We start from the raw sequence: 19,258 nt of genomic DNA on the forward strand, positions 1-19,258 counted from the left end.
TGCTGCCCCATTTCGAAGACTTTCCCGCTTGCTCCGTTTCGCCGTTGTCTGTGTATCTGGAGTCATCACGTCTTTGTTGCCTGCCTAAGACAACGAATAAATGCAGTGAACTTTTTGTTTGCCTATCTAAAAGACAGCGGACATCTTGAAAAGCTCTAATTTCACCTTGCATGTTACCCGCTCACTAGATAATAGCCCGCGGATGCACCATAATACGCATTTCATGGCCCATTTTATCTTATTTGTTATTTATTTTATTTTACCTTTTCTGCACCTTTCTCCTTCCGTCTTTTTCTATCAAATTACCTTCCGCTTGCAGACTAGCAATCCAGTACTTTTTAAACAGCGGCTAAAGTTTATGTTTTGCATTAAGAGGTTTTTTATCTCACCCTCGAGACAAATGACCTCCAAATTATTTATATTCACCAAGTTAGTCCACACCAACGGTCTTGATAAGCGCCGACTCCATCCCGAGAATACCGAATCTTTTGGCCTGATGAAACGGCTTTTGACACGGCGGAATGCACTGCTATTAAGCATGAAATGCTTTTAGCTCCCGTTGTCGGCAGTGTGGTGACGTCACGCCGAGACCGAGAGCCATCATCCGGGAACTGAAATCCACTCATCCGGGCACTGAAATCCACTCATCCGGGCACTGAATTCCAGTCATCCGGGCACTGAATTCCAGTCATCCGGGCACTGAAATCCACTCATCCGGGCACTGAATTCCAGTCATCCGGGCTCTGAAACGAGAACATCCGGGCACCGTACGAGACTTAACGAGATTTGTTGTTGTTGTTGTAACTGAGAGAAGGATGAAAAGGAAATTGCACGGGCCTGCTACTGGCTCGAGCCAAGCCACCACCGCTGCCACGTGCAGATGGAGGAGAGTTAAAAGATCAGAGAAAAGAAGTAAAGGAAAGAAAAGACGCGCGTCGCAGCAACAACTGCGTCCGCCCGAGCGGTCGCTGCTCAAAAAGAAGCGGCCGAAGCCGCGCTCGCCGAAGCGAGAACAGATACTAACGAGACTCTCTAAGCCCTCCTACGCGACCGGCATGCAAGCGCCGGTTGGTCTCCAAACGAGACAAAAAATAACTGCTGCCAGTGCCTTCTCAATGTTTATCAAGATGTCAGTGGAGCTGTGGGTTTGATAATGCACGGAATTATAATTTCCGATTTCTAATAACGCGTCCAAAAAGCACATAAATGCCACGTTACACTTCGTTCTCATACGTGATCCGGGGGAGAAGCGCTGCGTTCAAAGGGCAAGGCATCGCGCCGAACGGGTGGTGGCGTTCCTCCCTTCCTTTACGGTGCGGTTCGGGTGTCCACCGAGATGGCAGAGAATTACTGCGCCATTTCCTTTCCTCAAAAAACCTTGCGTTCAAATGGCAAGGCATCGCGCTGAACGGGTGGTGGCGTTCCTCCCTTCCTGTACGGTGCGGTTCGGGTGTCCACCGAGATGACATTAGGCCCGTAAACATTTCATGCTTACTCTACTCTCGTTTACGGGAGAGGCAGAGATTTTTTCTCTAGACTGTTGTACACTAGATTTCCTCAGACATGTTTCATTCTCTTGTCTCCTTTATTGCTTTTGTCTTAACGGGTTCGCACGAATTCCTCGTTACGTTATTTGTAGAACAATTTGATCAGTAAAATAAAGGATGCACCTGTGTTCATCCTTCTGCTGACCCAAAGTTTGTCCACTGAAGCGATTGGCCGCTAGGGGGCCGTGTAGTACAGACGCACCCCACATCGGCTCCGCACAAATACAGCGGAATTCGCCAATCGCCAGCATCATCAGCCAAAATTTCACCACCCACGGATCTGCGAATATGAGCGCTGCACGCCACGAATTTTTGGCCTGCCTGCGCCATTTTTCGGGCACCCACGGCAATTTCTTCTCTGTGACCTCTCCGCCTGAGCTAGGCCTCTCTCCGCTGGGAGCTAAGCCTACTCCGACGGACGCTTCCGCCACCAACGCCATCATGGAGGTGCAGGTGCAGGGAGAGGTTCTAAACCCCAACGACTACGACCCAAGGGACTGGACGCACATTCTTAGTGTGCCTGCCCGCTCCAATCACGTCCTTTCAACAACCCGACGCCAGGAGGGCGCAGCCTCTGCTACCGGTACCCCCAAGTCTCCATGCCTTGAAAAGTCAGCGCACCTGCAAGCAACGCGCACAGCTGCGCAGCGTTCGCGGCAGCAGCCACCGCTTCCTGCTGCAGATTACAAGATCGTTTTTAGATCTCGAGGCGGGCTGCAGCTGGACCTGCTTCCACCCCGACAACTACGAGAGGCCATCCTCCAAGCGGCGTCCCAGCTTAAGGAGCCAGCGCGTACCCAAATCAGGGTACACCCGGTCAACAACACCTGCACCGTAAGCACGCCCCTAAAGGATGACGCGCTCGCTCTGGTTCGGGTGAACACCATCACACACCAAGGCAAGGAATTCGCCGTAGCACCTTACATAGCCCCGCCGGACGGAGCAGTACGCGGAGTCATCTCCAATGCTTATTGGAATGAGACCCCGTCAGAGCTCCTGCAAGACCTGCTCACCGGCAACCCAGACGCCCTCATCGTGGACGCCCGCCGAATGGGCTCCACGCGTTCCATCTTAATAACTTTCCGGGCTGGACCTGTCCCACGCGCAGTTCTTTATGGAGGAGCCCTCCACAGATGCACACCGTACCGAGGGCATATAGACGCCTGCACGAACTGCCGCGTCCCAGGTCACCGGGCGGATGTGTGCGTCCATCCAAGGTCTCATAAGTGCCCCCGCTGCGGGCAGTCCCACCCAGAGGAAGATGTGCCCTCATGCACCCCCAGCTGCATTCTCTGCGGCGGCCCTCATATGACCGGCACCGGGAACTGCAAGGGACGGGGCCGCAAACTAGCGTCTCCGAAGAACGCTCTCTATCCTCCGGATACATGGCGGCTTTCCCGCTGCGATCAACCAGGCACAGCCAGCAGACGCAGCTTGACGACTTCCCGGTCGCCTTCTACAAGCAGGCAGAATGGCAGCAAGAACGCCACGCGTCTCACCTGGGCAGACCGCGTTTCTGGCAAGGCTACCCGTCATCCCCCACCACCCCAGTCCTCCCAGGCAGATCCGAGAGACCAGGAGCTCAAGGCCTTGCGTGAAGAGGTAAGCCGTCTTTCCTCCCTCCTAAGCACCCCCGCCCCCTCCATGCCCCCTAAACCCGCACCCGCTGTCATTAACTCGACCCCATCATCCACAGACACATCGAGCACCCCTCCCGCAAAGAAACAACGCACCACAGACGCCACACCCCCTCCCGTACCCCCAGAAATAGACGCTAAATTAGCAGCACTCGAAGCCAAGTTTGACCACAAACTAAAAGAGCTAGACGCACGCCTCGAGGCCAGATTCAATCACCTTGCGCCACCCTCACCGAAAAACTTGAGCAGCGCATGGACGCTATGCTTACCAAGATGATGGAACTCTTGGAACATAATCTTAACCATCGCTTCACCCAACTTCAAACCCCCTCCACTCCCCCCATCCTTCCTCCGCAAGCACAAACCACCTATCCTGAGCCACACATACCAATTGACACCCGTGTTACTTCCATCCTCAATCCCCCTACCATCCAATATGGCGGGGGGGAACACTAATTATCTACCCATTTTAACTTGGAACTGCCGCGGCTTCCGGGCAAAGCGCGCGCCTCTGCAACTTCTTCCCACCATCACACCCACGCCCCACATACTACTTCTACAGGAAACTGCACACCGGGCAACCCTCCCCTCCTACACATCTATACATTCAGATACCACTAACACACCCAGGGCGTCCACACTTGTCCACCGCAGCCTCACCTACAAAACTCATCACATCACGTCTGAGACGCCCTGCGTGATCACTGAACTTATACATCACACACATTCACTTCCTTCCATATTTATAGCAAACATATACCACCCCCCGTCCCAGCCGATGGCCTAGCTAGAATCACTTCTGCGAGACCTACATCATCTAGCAGGGAAACATCCCCTACTCATCGGCGGGGACTTCAACAGTCAGCATACTGACTGGGGATACACAACCACGACACATCGAGGTCGCAGGCTCTGGCTGCTCCTGCAGAACCTCCAACTCACTGTGCACAACAAGTTTCAGACGCCTACGAGGATCGGCAACAGTGTCAGCATGGACACCAGTACGGACCTGACGCTGAGCCGCTGTATCCGCGGCGTTACCTGGAACAGAACACAACATACACTGGGCAGTGATCATTACATTATACAAATCACTGTCCCGTACAAAGCACCCCGTCACGCAAATACAACACACAAACTCATTAACTGGGATGCCTTTCGCGCTGTACGCACCGCCTTCCCAGACACTCCCATCGCACACATCGACGAATGGGTGCAGTCACTCAAGCATGACGTTCACCGCAACACGCGAGACATTGAAACTACAACCGAAACACCTACCCTGGACACACGCCTAGCCCACCTCTGGGAGGCTTATCACAGCATCCAAGAACGCTGGAAAGGCAACAAACACAACAGAACGCTTAAGAAGCGGCTGGCCACGCTGCAGACACAAATCCAACAGCACTCTGAGGAGCTCTGCCGATCCAACTGGGGACAGATATGTGACGGCATCGCCGGAAACCTGTCCAGCAAACGCGCATGGCAACTCCTCCGACACCTCATTGGCCCCACGCGCACCAAATCAGCAACACAGCACCACGTGACACGCCTCACACATGGACACATTGACGATCCCGACACCCTTCTAGACACACTTCGAACCATGTACACATCTCCAGGCGGCCCCATACCTCTACCGCACTACACAGGACAAGCAAATCCAACACTCGACACCGACATCACGGAGACGGAAGTCAGAGCGGCCCTCCTGACTCTCCGCGCCAACTCCGCACCTGGTGCAGACCAAATCACAAACTCCATGCTCCGTAATCTGGATGACCAATCGATCACCCACATTACGAAATACTTCAACCAGTGCTGGAGGGAGGGTAACCTCCCGCAGTCCTGGCGCCACGCGAAGGTAATATTCATACCTAAACCCAACAAACCACTTACACTTCAAAACCTTCGCCCTATTTCGCTAACCTCATGCCTTGGGAAGCTCCTAGAGCATGTTGTGTTAGCGAGACTCACAAGTCACATGGCGGACAACAATCTTTACCCGCATAGCATGGTAGGGTTTCGTCCCCATCTATCCGCACAGGACGCTATGCTGCAACTCTCACACGACATTTTCGACCCGCTTCTTCCGGGTCACACCAAGGCAGTCTTAGCTTTGGATCTCTCCAAAGCTTTTGATCGCATTGAACATCAGGCGATCATGACTGCTCTATCCCCCTTGAATGTGGGTGTGCGCACGTATGCCTACATTCAAGCATTCCTCACTGACCGCACAGCTGAGATACACTTCGGCCCTCTGTCCTCCCCCTCCTACACTCTTCAGAGTATCGGCACCCCTCAAGGGTCCGTCTTTTCTCCCTTTCTCTTTAACATTACCCTCATCCCCCTCGCCCGAAAATTGGCCACTATTCCCCACCTGAAGCACACTCTTTATGCCGACGATATCACCCTGTGGACCACTCACGGCAGTGACGGAGACATAGAGAACACCTTACAGGAAGCAGCCACCCTCACCCAAAATTACGCACGGACCATCGGACTGTCTTGCTCCCCAGAGAAGTCCGAACTGCTCCTCATCCGGCCTAAGAACCACCGCTGCCCCCGCTCCTCCATTGCCATTGAACTGAATGGTGACCCGGTACCTGAGGTTGGAACCCTCCGTGTATTGGGCCTGCACATCCAGAACGATGGCAAAAACACCACCACCCTCAAGAAACTCAAGCAGGTTGTAGGCGCGATATCTCACCTCATCCGCAGGGTTTCGGGACGTCATAGAGGCATGAAGGAGCGCGACCTATGTCGCCTCATTCATGCCTTTATCCTCAGCCGTGTGCTGTACACTACCCCATACTTACACCTATCCAAACATGGCATAAACGCTTTGGATGCTTTGATTCGCAAGGCATTCAAGGTAGCACTTCACCTTCCCCTCAACACACCCACAGACAGATTACTAGGCCTGGGCCTCCACAATACGATCGGGGAACTGGTGGAGGCCCACCGACAGGCCCAATACATCAGGCTCACACAAACCTCCACAGGTCGGTATATCCTGGACACCCTCGGAATCAAAATACCGGCCAACGACCCAACCCCCCTCGCCATCCCACGATCCCTTCACCGAGAGCTCCTCATCAGGCCGCTCCCGAGGAATATGCACCCGTCCCACAATGAGCAGCGCCGCAGAGCCCGTGCGAAGGCACTTCATCGAGCGTACGGCCCCCAGCCGGACGCCGTGTGGGTGGACGCTGCCTGCACGGGTGATGAAGCGACAGCAGCTGTGGTGGACTCCTCTTTATCCGCCCTCCTCACACTACCTCTCCCTCCAGACACGTCCCCAGAGGCTGCAGAGGAAGCCGCCATTGCCCTTGCGAAACGAGACACCACTCTCTATAAAGCTAGGAAGGCCAGAATCAGCAATGAAAGCATTGGACTCGACAGCACGGACGCCATTTACATTAATGAGCACCTCTGCCCAACTCTGAAGCGGCTTCTTGGACAGGCAATCAAACGTAAAAAGGAGCAACGCTGGAAGTCTGTTTGGACGCAAAACGGGAAGATTTTCGCTCGCCAAAGTGACTCATCACAAAGTATTCAGATCATCAGTGAGAAAGACCTTGTTAAGATAGTCTCGCCGCCGACCCCCGACAGTTCAGCCCACTAGGCTTACATCTTTGCCTTCCCTGAAATGAATTACCTCGAGCTTGTTTTTCCCCACAGTGTTCGATCTCCTCTCCCATCAGAAAACTCAGTATTTCGTTTCAATGCGCGCTCCGCTATAAACAAAGAAGATGATATTGTCGATCTACTGAGCAAGTTTTCATTTAAATATAACGTTATAATGATTACCGAAACTTGGTACTATGATGGCGGCGATAGGGTTCACCTTGATGGTTACAAAAGCTTCGTCATTAATCGTGATGGCCGCCGTGGAGGAGGCGTAGCCATCTATATTGATGATTCCTGGGATTATGAGCCTGTACCTGCGTACTGCCTGATTACGAATGACTATGAAATTTTAACACTTAAGCATAACCTTGAAATCTTCGCCGTTGTTTACCGTCCCCCCAATGGCAGGTATGGACAGTTTATTGATTTTTTTCAGAGCTTTTTGGAATATTCGTGCGCGAATAATTGTCAGCTAATTTGTGGCGGTGATTTTAATTTGAACATGCTAGACGCTAGCGCCAGTACCTATGATTTTGTGACAAGTTTCACTTCAACTGGTTTCACAAATTTGATCACGACGCCAACCCGTGTCACAGTGTCCACATCCTCTTCTCTTGATCTGTTAATCACAAATATTGAAACAGCTGTGCACCTCGCTGGTACGGTCACTGCAGATATAAGTGACCATTGCCCTGTTTTCATGTTTTATCGTTCAACCAAAATGTCGAAGAAAAAGCGCCCCGACGCTTTTACTTTCCAACACATTTCAGACGAGGCACTTAAATGTTTCGAGCAAGACATTCGAGCACAATACTGGTCATTTATACTTGGGAAGCGAAATTCGAATGATGCATACACAGGTTTCATTGAAACGTTTATAAAAATATATTTTGCGCACTTTCCCTTCAGAACATTTCACCAATCAAAAAAGATAAAGAAGCCATGGGTGACTCCTGTTCATTTAGCAATGATAAGGAAGAAAAACAATCTGTATCATGCATTTTTAACTGCGCGCACACTGAATGCGTTCAAAGAATTCAAAGCTGCTCGAAATAAGTTAAACAGTGAACTTCGGCGTGCAAAGACTGCCTACTTGGAGCACCTGTTTCTTGACGTAACAAAGAAAAAACCAGAAGCCGCCTGGAAAGCGATCAACAGAGTCTTAGGTCGTCAGACTAAAAATTCCGCGCCTGATAAGATAATATTCAATAGCCGTGAACTTTCTGGCCAAGAACTGACTGATCACTTCAATAAAGAATTTGTCGATAGCATAACACCAGATGACAGTCTGCTCTCTGCAGCACCTTTAATCAATAGCCCAGTTAATAGTTTTGTTTGTCACCCAGTTACCGAGGAAGAAGTATCTAGAACATTTATGCAACTTAAGAATAGCAAAGCTCTTGACATTAATAATTTACAAATAAAACCCATAAAGCATGTTTTGCAGTTAATTGTTCCTGTTCTCACGTACATTTTTAATTTGATCATTAAGGATGGTGAGTTTCCTATGGAAATGAAAAAATCAAGGGTAACAGTCATACACAAAGGTGGCGACCGAAATGATGTTAAGAATTACAGGCCAATATCAGTAATACCGGTGTTTTCGAAAGGGCTAGAAAAAATACTGTCATCTAGATTAACACATTTTTTTTGATAAGATGAAGCTTTTTTCTGACGCGCAGTATGGATTTAGAAAGGGGAGATCTACTGAAAATGCTTTGTTAACATTGAAAGAAAAAATCCTGGAAAACGTAGAAGATAAGCTTTTCACCCTCGGCCTATTCATCGACTTTTCTAAGGCGTTTGACTCCCTCAGCCATGACATTCTTTTACACAAATTACATCTACACGGAGTACGAGGAACACCCCTTAACCTCATCGGATCTTATTTACGCAACAGAAGCCAGTCTGTGCATGTTAGTAATAAGCAGTCCTCTTTTCTACCCATTAAAGCCGGAGTGCCACAGGGCAGTATTTTAGGACCCTTTCTCTTTAATGTATACATTAATGACATTGTAACCATTGATTCAAAAGCTCAATTTATTATTTATGCCGATGACAGTAACATACTGTTATCTGGCCCTGATGAAAATAAACTTGTAATATGGTGTAATGACCTGCTCGAAAAATTGGTTTTCTGGTCACAGTCTAATGGACTAAAGATTAATCCGAGAAAAACAAAAGTAATTATTTTTCGGCCACGAAACAAAATGGTGAATCTACAAGTTGTTCAGTGCGAAGGGGAAGAAATTGCTATTGTTAAGGAACATAAAATTCTAGGAGTCACCTTTTCAGAAACATTAACGTGGGATTCACACATTGACAACATGTGCACAAAACTTTGTAGAACAGCCGGCGCCTTATCGCGATGCCGTTCTTTTCTCCCAGTTCATATTAAACTTCAAATATACCACGCCTTGTTCGCGTCATATATTAATTATTGCAATTTAGTATGGCTAACAACTACTAAAGGGAACATTAAAAAGATCCACATGTTACAAAAAAAGATTGTGCGCAACATAGCTAACATTGACTACTTTTCTTCTACTCAACAGTATTTCCGTCAGTACAATATCATCCCGATACAAAATATGTATGAATTTCGCATGTTGCGCTCATTTTATGTTTCATCACGCCCTTTCAGACAATTTATTTCTACAATCGCATCCCTTCAACATAACAGCAATAATGCATTTACACGTAGCACTGATTTGTGGCAAATTCCCCGTTTCCGCACCAATTACAAACTACAGTCCCTTAAGCACAACCTCCCGTTAATTTTAAATAAACACTCGCAATTTACCAAACCCAGCCTTAACCAGTTGCGACAGTACTTTTTATCCGTATAGATGTTCTGGTGAATAACTGTTTTCCATTGTCCCAAATATCTTTCTTTATATTTTTGTTCCACATCATACAATCATTGTAACCACATTATATAACTGTTTGTTATTTTCTTGTGCTCTGTTTTTCTCTCTTGTGTTCGACTGATGTTATTTATTTTGATTTTGAATGTGTTGAAATCATTCATATGTATGTTTTTTCTAGTTTTTATATTACTTCAAAACTGTACACACGTTTCTACTTGTTACCACATTTTACACGTCTTTCTGTGCTGTGTGTTTAAGTATTGATATTTTTATGTTCCTTTACTTTGCTGTTTTTCAATGTCTGTATGACTTACCCTGCCTTGTATGCTGGGCCCTGGGCCTCGTCAAGCTGACAAAAGCAGCTTTTAGCCCAGGTGTCCCACCAGAATTTTTTTTCTGGAAATAAACTGAAACTGAAACTGAACTGAACTATAACCCGCACGGAAACCCGGTACATTTTAAGCGATTCTAAAACTGCGATTCTAAATTTTGCTCGAGGCCGAGTCCATGTCCCTGCTTTTGGCATACTGGACTCGCCCGATGCCCCCCCCCCCCCCCCCCCCCGCCCCGCCAAGTGGAGCTGATATGGGTGCCCGCGCACTCCGGGAATCCCGGAAACGAGGCCGCCAACCTTTTAGCCCGAGGTTCTTTAAACCGGGCTCAGGTTGCCTCTGATCGGGGATTCACGAAGGAGCGCATGCACTCATTCAGTGAGCTGACCCAGGCGCACAGAGCCTTACGCCAGCTCTACCCCCCGCCCCACCCCTCCCTAGATAACAAACACGCAACACTCTGGCGCAGACTACAGACACGCACACTCCCTTCACGCCTTACCCTAGCCCATTATCATCCCTCCTTCCCCACTCCGTCATGCACTCTATGCTCAGAACCCGTCGCCTCTTCCCTCCACATCATTTCCCTCTGCCCGGCGGACCCTCCCCCGCGGGACTTAGAGAACCTCAAGACCTGGGAGGACTGGGAGACCCTGCTGCGCTCGGAGGACCCGGCCGTGCAGACCATCGCCACCGGCCGTGCTGCCAGTGTTATGGACCTTCGGAACATAAACACTTGAGTGCAGTGGGGTCGTGCGGGGACCCTGGGGCGTGCCCCGAATTCCTCTGTAAATAAAGTTTTCTCTCTCTCTCTCCACTGAAGCCATCTGTACAATCTTCGTAAAGCCGTCGTGTTAAGCTGTCGCGAAATAATGTGCCCTTGCTTGACGCCCTTCCACACTGGAGCTATATGAATTTTCTATCCAGGAGCAGGGCCGCTATCAAACCCACAAACACATTTTCTCGCAGACTTGCATATTTGTGGTTTACTTCCTTGCAACGAAAGCCAGCCTGACTTCGGATCTTCCCACTGACTGAATGCTTCCTGGTAAAGATGATAACGGCTAATATTATTGAATCGAAAGCTTCACTAATAGACCTCGTGTTTCGATCGCCGTGCGCCTAGTTTTCACTTTAAAATGGCCTTTAGCATCAAAAGCAAAGGAAAGGCGCATAACTGCCCCCCCTGGGACAGTGGACACCTTGGTAGCGCTTTAAGCTACGAAACCCATCGAGCGGGAGTTTGGTAAGCAAAGGGAGGGCGCATAACTGCCCTCTTGGAACAGTGGACGCCTGTCGTGCTTTAAGCTACGTGGCAGTAGTGACAGATTTTTGTATTTAAGATGTTTGTTATTAGGCATAATGAAAAAGAGAGAGAAAGTTAGAAGAAACAGTGTAAACAAGCCTCGCTTAAAAAGTGGCAAAAGTTCTCGGTAAAGCGACTATAACGTGTGCACTTGCGATCAACGTCCCATCGCACACCTACCTTCCTTCGGAAGCATCGTCTGACGGAGGCTGTAGCCATGCAAGTCTACAGCAAGTGTTTTTCGACACACTTATTTGGTGCAGCAGCACAATGGGGACACTTGTCAGTCACTTCGAAACGTTTGCCACGCTACTGATGACACATAGAAGGAGTCAAAGATGCCCCTACCCGAATCCCACTCACAGATACCTCCTCCTCCAGAGCGAGACTACGCAGGAGAGGCCACAAACACAGATGAATTAGAGAGCGTGTTCGCTGACGCAAAGCCTGTTTCTCGGAAACATGGGACAGGAACGGATATGGTGGAAGAGGGGAAGGTGGGGAGATGTCTGATGTGTCAAGGTGTGTCGTTGTATCCACATAAATATTATGCGGATCCTTGGCATGGCCGCGAATTCAGTGTATGCGTACCGTACAGGGGTATCTTGTGTAAAGTTTGCGAATGGACTGTGTGGTTTGGAATGTGCGCCGGACAGCGTAGGGGTGACAAGGGAGTCGGTGTAAATGTGAACAATATCGAAACTGGGTATGAGTGGAAGGAAAGCAATTGCATTGTGTATCGCTTGAAACTCCAACGCAAGTTGGAGCAAGTATCCACGCAATATGTAGCGCGGCAGTTAAGATGTGGTTAGGAGGGACGGTAAGCTGCGGTAACTACCTTCAGCGCTGTGTGTGATGTGTGTGAGAGAAGCAGACGGAAGTCTGGCTGATGCATTTATCTCCGCTGTTACGCATACGAAACGCCTCCATGAGTTCCCGCACAAGTTGGTCCCTATGCCTGAACAGAATTGTTGCTTGGTCAAAGAGCGGTTTACACTGCAGCTTCTTATCAGCGGCATTACAAGTGCGGCAATGTTTTGGGAGGTTGTCAAGGGAACGTTGAGGTTCCTGCCCAACACCTTGGAATCCTCAGGCTTGGTCCGAAGTTCGGTTTGCCGCAGGTGCTTAAGCCCGTCGAAAAGGTGGCAACTGCCCGGTATATTTCGCGACTTTCACGCCGTGAAGTCCAGGCAAGATGCGTCGAGGAATGCGTCGATGTTGTGGAAAGGACCCATGAGAGGAAAGAAAATGCGGTAGCATTGCGTGGCTTTTCGATTTCTTGATATCCGCCGAGTTCAGAGTCCTTTGTGCGGATAAGCAAGGAGGGATTGTGCTCATTCCTGAGGGCTTGTTCGCGGAGAAATCCCAGACAGCTGTCTCGAAAAATTTCAGAGAGGTTTGCTTCAAGGCGAAAAAGGTAAAGGAAGAAGCTGTCGCGTTACTGCTCCACCACAACTTGGAGAAATTAGCGAGTGGTGTGAAGAAGGCTCAAGAAATTCACCTAGCCGCGAAAACCCACAAGGAAGGCATCCCGTTCCGAGCAATTGTTTCCGAGCGGAATACCTGGCAATTACTGATGGCCACGTACCTCCAGAAGCAGCTCTGGAGCCTAACTGTGGAGGACCCATTCATCGCTCCAAATTCTGAGGCAATGGTGAGTCTTTTGAGCAACAGTAACCCAGGACAGTGTACCGCCTTCAGCGTGGACGTTGAGGACTTGTACTACTCGATGCCTAACAATGAGCTAATGGAAAGCGTCCAGGAATGCATTTTGGAGCACAACGACGAGGCTGCTTTTGTGTCCAGATGTGGTGTATCTGTTAGGTCTTTTTTAGAAATACTAACGTTTTATCTCAAGTCCACGGTCATAGGGTGGAACGGGAAATTTTCGTACAGCGAACTGGTGTTTGTATCGGGGCACACGTAGCCCCCATCCTTAGCAATATTTTCTAGCGAAGGTAGTTAGATCCACTGAACAGAAATCACATGGCCTAGTATTGAAAATATATAGGTATGTTGATGATTATTTAGTGTATTCTTCTGAACCTAACCTGCAACGCAGTGTTGTCAACGGGCTCAAATTGTTTAAAGAGAGCGGCCCCAGTCTCAACTTTACAGTAGAGGTACCAAGAGACGGAAAGCTTCAGTTCCTAGACCTGTCATTGCATTTTCGCCCCAAACACGTATGTTGGGCATACCATCCCAGGGCCAAGAAATCTTTGCTTGATAATTCATCCGGCCACTCCAAAATCATAAAAAATGGGATAGCCACTTCCTGTCTTAAGGCGGCCGTCTTCAAGTCGTGCCCACATGACATGAACGAAAGTGTTGCGTCTCAGTTGGAAATGCTGAGACAGAGTGGGTACCCTCCGCAAACAATCGTGGAAGCCTGCGGGAGGTTGTCAAGGTGGATCAAGGCAGGTTCGAGGCCCAAACTCTGGGAAACTGACCGGCGAAGGGTCGCCGTTATACCGTACGTGCACAGGTTGGCGCATGGGCTGAAGAACGTAGACGGACGTTACAACGTTCCTGTTGTGTTTTCCGCCCCTAGAAAGTTGGCTTCAGTCTGTTCCCTGGTGAGCAGCCGGAAGGAAGGAGGCGGCAGAAGGAAAGGAAGAGAAAATGAGTGCAGTATCCAGCACACAGTTCCGTTCGTTCCCTGTGCCAGGGTAGTTGTGTATAAGCTGCCGCTATTCTGTGGCTCGGCGTACATCGGCCAAACAGGGCGATGTGTCAACGAAACATTAGCTGAACACCGAAGATTACTCAGGGGAGATTCCCTTGACAACCTCCCAAAAGATTGCCGCACTTGTAATGCCGGCGATCAGAAGCGGCAGTGTAAACCGCTCTTTGACCAAGCAACAATTCTGTTCAGACATAGGGACCAACTTGTGCGGGAACTCATGGAGGCGTTTGATATGCGTATCAGCGGAGATAAATGCATCAGCCAGACTTTCGTCCGCTTCACTGATAGGGAGTTCCGCTTTTTGGCAAAATCACTGGGGTACACAGGGGGTGACATGTGATGTTCTTGATGTCAGATTGGTATGATTCGTTTTGTTTTTCCTATTTATACCTGCTTGTGTTTCGGAATAAATCTTCAGTTGTGAGTTAGCGCTCGTTCTTTCAGTATGCATATCAACCAACTCGCCCAGCTTTCTGCTCTTCTGCGATGAAAATGGGCCTGGTACTCTTTGCGCGGCTGGAGGATGGAGCGCACGAGCTGACGGGATGTATCAAAACGCGCTCTGCCAGAGCGGATAGCTATGCGTCGAATCAGGCCGAGTGTAGCGTGAGCCGCTTTACGGGTCGAGCTTATCCACGGAGTCTCAGTCCGAGATGTATGATGTAGAAGACCTAGAATACACACACTTTCGACTTGAGGAATTTGAGAACTGTCTACCGTGAAGGTAAAAGGGGCTGCTTTCAGTAAGCCGCACCTGTTTTCAGTACGAATGAAACATAATTTATTACACGATAGGGACCGACCCAAAGAGGGTAGTCGTGATGTTAAGTTATCAAGCGCTTGCTGGAGCGCCGACTGTTGCACCGACACATCTGGATGACAACATCACAAGGTTATGTCGTCGGCATACGCAAGGACGCGTACAGAACGAATTTTCTCTAGGACTCGGACAAGAGGGATAAGAATTACGTTAAATAATGTGGAGGCAAGAACGCAACCCTGGGGTGCACCGCAGTTGTAGGTAAAGTGACCAAAAGGCTTCCCATGGGCACGCACACTGTACGTGCTGTTCGTTAAAATGAGTGAATTGAGAGGAGAAACCGATGCGAGAGACCAAGTTCTTGAAGGATGCCAAGACTTCGAGTGTGATGGACGTTGCCATAAGCCTTCGGGGTGTCAATAGCGATCACCGTACGAAGAAGATGACTATGGGGAGAATGGTTAAGTATATCCGCAGCCAAAACAGCAAGACCGTCTTCTGTTCCATATTGAGGCCGGAAACCAATTGGGGGTTATAGATAAAATCATTCGCTTCCAGTCACAATGACAAATGAGGTGCTAATATTTGTTCAAAAAGCTTGCAGATAGTAGACGTAAGAGAACAGAGTGGAAGGCCGAAAAAGAAATTGGCGGCTGTCCTGATTTCGGTACTGGGACGACGATAGAATGTTTCCACTGTGCAGGACTAACTCCAGAATGTTTAACCTCATTGAATGCATCAAGGAGGGACTGTAGAGTAGGTCCTTACCAACTGCGAAATAACGAGTTAAGTACACCGTCAGGTCCGGGAACAGTTCTCGTTTTGAGGCGATCTATGGAGGCTAGCAATGCTGCCATGGTAAAATCTGCAGTAAAGTCCTCAGGGGGCACAGGAATTGATAATATGGGAGGAGGGGTAGGAAGGAAGTCATGACGAGATAAGAATTGATGGGCTCCTTGTTGTGCAAACTAAGCTTCATCCGCATTCATAGCTAAGCGAATGCTTTCTGTGTAATCAGCTACTTAACATGTGCATTCCATGGCGTGAAATACCTACCAAAGATGTCTATTATCCTGTGAAGAGGAGAGGCGGGCACACCATGCAGCACAGCGCTGTGTGCTAAGTCTCTTTGAGTAGCACCGCGCACGGGCAGTAGCCTGATGAAGAACTGGAAGAGCTGAAGGCTCATGGTGATTACGAGAACCTTAATGAGCCGCCCGGTTACGAAGAGCCCAGAGATTAAGAAGGTGCATGCCCGGGTTCGGATCATCTTCATTTCCGTAGTGGAGAATATGTGAGTCGACAAAAACAGCTGTGAGTGTAGACCGAACAGTATATGGGTTCAATGCAGACAACCGATTACCAGCGCGTATGGAATTCTATGACGTAAAGCATACGCTTCGGCGTGTTTTCTGGCGACGCGAAATTGTGATGGAGATTAAAATACGGCTGTGATCACTGCCGAAGTACATGGTTCAACAGTCCAACGAGGGTTGCCGGGGCCTAAGCACCAAGACAAAGCAGGCGAATACAGACCACCCCGTGGGCTCGTTGAAGTTTGCGGTTTGTTTAGTAGTTGAAATGAATGATCCAGAAAGGTGCTATGAATATGAGCACCCCGGGAGGAATTGAAAGGGTAGCCCCACGAAGTGTGAGCGGCGTTGAAATCTCCGCCAACTAAAATAGGGGTGCCCAAGGAGTTATTGCGGAGGAAACGAATCCAACCAACTTTGGGAGATGCTGCTGACGGACGACCACAGAAAGACGCAAGTGTCAGTGGTGCATGCGCAGGTTTTACGAGAAGGTCAACGACCACCTGGCGAGTATTACACCACCATGAAAGAAAAAAGATGACAGAGCTGGGCTGCATGCGTTGGCATTACGACGTTGTGGCAGGGACGCGGCACTGAAGCCATAGGCCATTGACATTTATTGTGTTCATTGGCGTTGGCGTTGACAACGTTTCATACTCCGATGATTTTAAGAGCGCATATCTTTCTCCCTGGGTCAGTGGACGACTGAATCGCGCTTATAGGTACGTGGGGTGATAAAAAAGAGATGTGGGCTGCATTCGTTAGCGCTGACAACGTTCTGGCAGACCCGCGGTACTGTTGCAACAAGCCGCAGTTTTCACTGGGTGAGCAAACTGTCTGGATGGACCATTAAGTGGCACCTGCCAGAGTGGCAGGGTGGGTTCGCTGCCTATCCATTGTCCGGATCGCACTCAGTGTTACAGACGCCAAGCCCCATACAGTTGCCAGATATGCCGTAGTTCTCGCTCTCTAACCCGGTTTCGCAGCAGTTTAACCGCAGCTCATTTTTTACTTGTGTATTGTTTGGGCATTTGTCTATCGTCTGAGCAGTGGCGTGAATGTAATCTGTTTATGGGCACTCTATACAGAAGGCGGGCTCCACTTTGTGTAAGTGGTCTAGAAAATCTGCCACTGGGATAGTATATTACACATGCTGAAGTCTTGACGCGCATTCCACTTGAAAAGCATCATAGAATAAATACAACGCACACAAAAACTGGCCGCCCCAAACTCAAGTGATGGCGCAGTTAACATTCTGCCTGAAGTTTATGGTTTCTGAAATGTTACTGCTGATTAGGTTGAAAAATATCTCGCAACCATCACACAGAAGGCAAATTATTCTGATATTGGGCTATACCTAACATTCCCTAATGAATTATTTTACCATAAATATTTTCATAAATCGAATACCGTCTTGCTCAAAGACACGTCTAGTTTAGAAACAGTGAAATGTCTTTCTCACTCAACATGTTTTATTCTACGCTTTTTGTTTACAGCATACTTCTTTGATTCTTCACAATGCGGCCATTGCGAGTGCAGTGACGGCCAAGACAGGTGCTATCTGACCGATGTTTGCTACTGTTCCAAAGGGATCTACCGAAGGCGACTATTCCGTGGAAGCCGATGCGTCACCGAAAAAGAATGCTTCGCTCCGTAGTGTTACTGCTTGTCATTACAGCTTGACTGGGCGTCGATGACATGTTGATCGCTGCAGACAAATGGCGAATTCGACGCGCAAAAGTAATTTCCTGTGGAATAAAATACCCGTTTATTCAACAGGTGAATTTGCTTATCAAAATGCTTTTCTTTTGATTTCACTGCGCCAGAGGCTTGTTTGCTGCTGTCCACCATCAGGTGATCTCACGTGACAGCACTATTGCGCAGCTTGCAGCCACTTCAACGAGGAACACTGATTGCTTTTGTCCCAGCGAGAGTCCACCATCGAAGCTCAATGGAAATAATACCTGAAATGCAGCTTTTTATGTAAAATGGTGAGTTATTCCAAACAGTAAACTCATTTGTTTCCGGAAACAAGTCTACTCAATTACGCTGGAATTCCGCTTAGGTTCGTACGTCGTTCTGCATTCTCTAGTTCTTTTAAAAAGTTCCCTACGTTCGAGTGCCTATATGTGTTTGGAGATATGAGGAAAACTGTTTGAGATAAAAACAGCAGATGAAAAGTACTAAATAGCGGGTACAATCAGAATCGGTCTATCTAAAATCAGTACTTCGGCTGGGTTACAGATTGTGACATTTTTAATGTAGTATACATGAACGTTATGACATAAGATGGATTTCACATTAGAGACAAGATGCCATGCCTCCGATTGTCGGCTTTGTGAAGATGACAGTGTAGTAGAAAGCGCTGTGCAAATACCTAAACGGCAGAATTGCGTGGTGGGCAGACTGACATATTGTAAGAAGTTTTCCGAGGTTCTCTCACATATAGTTAGGAGACCGCGCAAGGGCAGAACAAATGCACCTTTTAGCGATCGGCAAACAGCAGCAAACGAGAGGCAAAATACTTACCACCTTCTTTCCGAAGCTAACCTGGAATGGCCATATATGCTACATAACAAAAAGAGGTTCGCCTGCAAGAAATTTTACTAAAAGAGATTTTAGGAAAGTATCTAGAGAAGTGCAACAGGTAATAAACATTTCAACATGAGCGCTTTTTGAGAATATTGCCACCTGATGTTCTCAGGTGGCGCTTGACGAGGAAGACATTGAAGTGTCTCGCGTTGGCTGGCTGCCGTGTTCTGCTGGTTAGCGATGTGTCGCCCTATCTTCCGTGACATATTTTGGTGGAGGTGCTGGGTACAGATTCCTGTATATGTCTCATACTCCTCCGGATACGCTGGGCTCCATTCCTTCGCTAGTGGACACCCCTGTGCACCGTGGTAGCCGGAGAAACCAAGGCCTACCTCCCGTACACGGGCCATTGGAGTCTGCCAGAGCGCTCTCCCATCGACCTGTCATGCGATCTCCAGCCTACTATACCTTGCAGAATCCACGACTGCCCAAACCATTCCATGGCAGTCAGATCAAAGTCGTCGAAGACTGGCTGGTCGAGTTTGAACGCGTCGCCTCGTTAAACCAGTGGGACGACGCCGCAAAGCTTCGAAACGTCTTCTTCAGTCTGGAGGATGGTGCACGTACCTGGTACGAGAACCG

General features: G+C 48.7%; 1 protein-coding gene across 3 annotated transcripts in view; it reads left to right on the forward strand.

The window, feature by feature from the left end:
• Positions 1-1,762: 1,762 nt before the first annotated feature.
• Positions 1,763-19,258, forward strand: part of LOC149346503 (uncharacterized) — a 128,444-nt gene continuing 110,948 nt past the window's right edge. The window contains exons 1-2 of one of the 3 annotated variants that reach the window (XM_089586460.1): positions 1,763-3,149; positions 3,244-3,333. In XM_089586460.1, coding sequence (XP_089442586.1) covers positions 1,836-3,149; positions 3,244-3,318 — 1,389 coding nt within the window. In that variant the 5' untranslated portion in view covers positions 1,763-1,835 and the 3' untranslated portion in view covers positions 3,319-3,333. Of the gene's footprint in view, positions 3,150-3,243; positions 3,334-10,574; positions 10,647-19,258 lie in introns of those variants that run through there. The other 2 variants (XM_089586461.1, XM_089586459.1) reach the window with 2 other exon arrangements.

This window comes from Amblyomma mixtum, chromosome 4 (assembly GCF_055824585.1).
Source record: "Amblyomma mixtum isolate Tamu chromosome 4, ASM5582458v1, whole genome shotgun sequence".
Classification (NCBI taxonomy): domain Eukaryota; kingdom Metazoa; phylum Arthropoda; class Arachnida; order Ixodida; family Ixodidae; genus Amblyomma; species Amblyomma mixtum.